The 4,160-nt window shown below is 41.8% G+C and overlaps 1 protein-coding gene across 2 annotated transcripts in view; it reads left to right on the top strand.

The window, feature by feature from the left end:
- The window catches only part of LOC103519517 (serine/threonine-protein kinase PAK 2), a 25,096-nt gene that overhangs the window by 3,911 nt on the left and 17,025 nt on the right, over positions 1 to 4,160 (top strand). The window contains exon 1 of one of the 2 annotated variants that reach the window (XM_026830987.1): positions 2,635 to 2,716. The exons of the other annotated variant lie outside the window; for it this stretch is intronic. Coding sequence (XP_026686788.1) covers positions 2,658 to 2,716 — 59 coding nt within the window. The 5' untranslated portion in view covers positions 2,635 to 2,657. Of the gene's footprint in view, positions 1 to 2,634; positions 2,717 to 4,160 lie in introns of those variants that run through there. 2 annotated transcript variants of the gene reach the window in all.

Below are 4,160 nucleotides of genomic sequence, written 5' to 3'. Positions count from 1 at the left end.
GATTTACCGGTATTTTTTAAATCGATTTATCTCGGTATCTAAGTAGAAGTCGTAGAAGAAGAAGAAAAATTCCGTTGGTCCTCATTTTTCCTCCGCTGTATGACTTTAAACCATCACCCAAGTAAGCGCAACTGATCTATTCTGTATCTACAATATCTTACATAATATCTAGAGTTCCTTCTTCAAATTTTCTCTTAATTATGTTAACTAGTCGAGTTTGAATAAAAAAAAAAAATTGTTAATTGTTTCTTTTTGTTGAAACCTTTGGTTATTTATTTCATTTTATAGGGAGATACCCATCTCGATGGTGTAGTAGTAAAGGTGCTCCTCTTTAAACCACATGGTTTAGATTTTATCTACCTCCATCTCCTGTCATTTCGCAACCCTTTTGCTCGAAATTTCGTAGTAGCGCAACTGATCTATTGTCTATATAAAAAAAGAAATTAAAATCAACCAATCAGATTGCTTAATCCAAAAGTTAAAGAGAGTTTAGCATAACTCCATACACAAAAAGCCCACTCCGAGGCTTAGGTGTGGGGGCGAACAGCCCTAAAGGATGGGTTACTTGGGTTAGCCTACTACGAATCTAAAGGAACTTTAAATTCACTTTGTGTACCCCGCCATCAGGCAATGCCGGTCAACATCAGATATCAAAAGTGTACGAAATTATGAATGCACCTTTAATCTATTCTAGGATGGCCTGCCTCGGTGACTTAGTGGTCAAGACGCTCGCCTGGTAAACAGGAGGGCGTGGGTTCGATCCCAGCCGAGGTATGGAATTTTATCCTCATATATTTGAAAATTTGACCACATAATAATGGAGCTCTCCGGGTTAGGTGGTAGAAAACGCCTATGGCGTTAACCTCGCCTAGTGGTTGCCTTCCACTCAAGAGTCTGTTATTATTTCTCTGTGGTAAATAAATTTTGCAGTTGAATGGTGCTAGATTTGTGGTCTAGTGGCTCTTGGAGTGTGGCACTGGCTGCAAGAGACTTTAGGAACACTCAATAATTTCCCCAGACTTTCCACTTACACTCTGTACACCTCTGATTATTACGTACAACACACTACGTAGTTATCTAGGTACCTGTACTTTACATATGCACACGGTATGAATTTTGAATCTCATTCCAGCAACCATAAGTACAGCCATATTCATATTGCAATATAGCATTCAGCCATTCAGCTATACAGCCATATTCATATTCCTCGCATTATCTATCCGTTGATAAATTTTTATGACGAAGTGGAAGTGCGTCAACTCAGCTATAGGTAGATAGGTACCTGTTACCTATAAATATGTAGGTAATTCTAGCTACAGAGGATAAATATAAATGGGTAATTCTAGCTACTGAGGATAAATATAAATAGGTAATTCTAGGTACATATAGGTACAGGGGATATCTTAATGGATTTTAAAGTGGATGGTCTTAGTCTGTACAGTATACGAAAGGATGTTCAGCTGTACATAAATAGCCTATTTGTGTATCCGTCTGCGATTAAATGAAGTCTGATTGGAATTTAATAAAGTTCTTCAATTGGCGGATATACAGTTGATGTACCTATATACTCGTGCTCATATCTGTTTGATTTAATGATGGGGACCACAATCGGAGTTTTCAGTTTAACTCTTGAATTAGGTAAACAAGAATCTGATTGGTTGATTTCAAATATTTCAGCCAATGAGATAGCCTAATCAAAGAGTTTAACCGAGTTTAAACTCTTTTGGCCCCAGCCATCATGTATATATGTTGTCAGTGATTTTTTTTTTTTTTTTTTTTTGCTTTAAGGCTCTGTTTTAGCATAGAGAGTATAAGGTGTTTCACTAACTGTTTCACCTGTGTTTCTCTTTACAGGGGCTCTGTGGTGTGGAGGAACCACTAAGGCTCTGTTTTAGCATAGAGAGTATAAGGTGTTTCACTAACTGTTTCACCTGTGTTTCTCTTTACAGGGGCTCTGTGGTGTGGAGGAACCACTAAGGCTCTGTTTTAGCATAGAGAGTATAAGGTGTTTCACTAACTGTTTCACCTGTGTTTCTCTTTACAGGGGCTCTGTGGTGTGGAGGAACCACTAAGGCTCTGTTTTAGCATAGAGAGTATAAGGTGTTTCACTAACTGTTTCACCTGTGTTTCTCTTTACAGGGGCTCTGTGGTGTGGAGGAACCACTAAGGCCATTATGTCGGATGAGGAGGATAAACCCCCCGCACCCCCCGTGCGACTCACCAGCAATAATAGGTAAGTGTAAATCACGTCACGTGAGGGCAGTGATGTGGCTCTGAACGAAATTACCTACAATATTATGGGAAAACTTTGAACTACATCTTTCTGACTCCCCATGAGCTCACGTGAAGTGATAGTAGCGTGAAGTGATACCTTATAGCATAGAGAGTACAAGGTGTTTCACTAACTGTTTCACCTGTGTTTCTCTTTACAGGGGCTCTGTGGTGTGGAGGAACCACTAAGGCTCTGTTTTAGCATAGAGAGTATAAGGTGCTTCACTAACTGTTTCATCTGTGTTTCTCTTTACAGGGGCTCTGTGGTGTGGAGGAACCACTAAGGCTCTGTTTTAGCATAGAGAGTATAAGGTGTTTCACTAACTGTTTCACCTGTGTTTCTCTTTACAGGGGCTCTGTGGTGTGGAGGAACCACTAAGGCCATTATGTCGGATGAGGAGGATAAACCCCCCGCACCCCCCGTGCGACTCACCAGCAATAATAGGTAAGTGTAAATCACGTCACGTGAGGGCAGTGTGGCTCTGAACGAAATTACTTCCAATATTATGGGAAAACTTTGAACTACATCTTTCCGATTCCCCATGAGCTCACGTGAAGTGATACCTTAAGTTGTCAGCTCCCATGGCGTAGTGCTCACTGCGCTCGCCTTGCACGCGGAAGACCCGGGTTCGATTCCCGGCGGGGTCAAGAAATTTGTATCATGCAAACGATTGATTCCGTGACTGGCTGTTGCGGGGCCCACTCAGCCTCGTGAGGAAAATGAGTAGCTATGACATATAAATGCGCATAGCGACCGGTGCCAGCATGGTAGGTAAACATTGAATTTTAGGATTATTGAGATAGTAAGGCAGTACCAAATGCGGCCTCCGACAAGAAGATGGTGGATTGGAGAATCTCGAGGTACCGAACACAAGCTAAGTTAATAGAGGTTCTTTATCTGAGCCTTCCTATGTCAGTAAATTTATGGGCTATAGCCGTTCTTAGACTATTGGAGGCGCGGGAAAGACACATGTTCCCGCTCGCAGTAAGCTGGTGATGCGATATGGGAAGAGCTGTCTCAAAAAACTATCACTCGAGTACACTGGTAAACCCTTTTGGCTGTCTGCTCGGGATATTCCTATTCACAGTGAGATGTGTATTATCTGTTAAACCATACAGGATATGTGTAAGTATAGCTATAGAAGATTCGAAGTCCTACAGTGTGTTAATACATGTTCTCTGAAGTTGCCAGCCATGACTATTCTCTTACTGAAAACTGCACCTGGTCCGTCTTACTTGTGAGAGTGCAATTTTTTTTTTTTTTTATACATACGCGATGAAGCGATCTAGATAAATCATACTGGATTTACATTCACTATTAACGATAATGTCTATTCCATAGATAAATCAGATGCATCTATGGGTGCGTTAACATACTTCTCGTAGTTGCGTTCCTCATGGATTGTTGTCTGATACTAGAGATCAGATGTTGACTAATAGTTGACGCGCGCTCACACTCTTTTATACACACCGCTGTTTTGGACGCCTCTGTATCAGACAGTCGGCACGCCGTTCATCGGGGAATCATATGAACAGTTCTGGCGAGCGCGTGCGTCCTGGCATGCCGAGAAGAAGTGTCTGGCACCGCTTCTCTGGTCAAGATACCAGACAGTCTGGACACGACTCTACTCTGAGGATGCCAGACCAGTCTAGGCGCTCTCTGTATCCAGATATGCCTGGCACGCTCTCTACCAGACCTTCAGAAGAGTGCGGGTGTTGTGTAGGCCAGGACTTCATCGACCTTCACTGACTGATTTTGATTGTATGGAAAAAATTTGAGATTCCAATTCATCTATACGTTTACATTTACGTCACAAGAAACCCAAAAATAATAGATACAGTTCGGTTGAATTACCGAGTGACGTCGTAACACCATCCTAAAAGGGGTT

The sequence above is a fragment of the Diaphorina citri genome, unplaced genomic scaffold (genome assembly GCF_000475195.1).
Source record: "Diaphorina citri unplaced genomic scaffold, Diaci psyllid genome assembly version 1.1 scaffold2768, whole genome shotgun sequence".
In the NCBI taxonomy this organism is placed as follows: domain Eukaryota; kingdom Metazoa; phylum Arthropoda; class Insecta; order Hemiptera; family Psyllidae; genus Diaphorina; species Diaphorina citri.
Note: the sequence above shows the minus strand (reverse complement) of the source record. Positions and strands in the feature narration are given on the sequence as shown.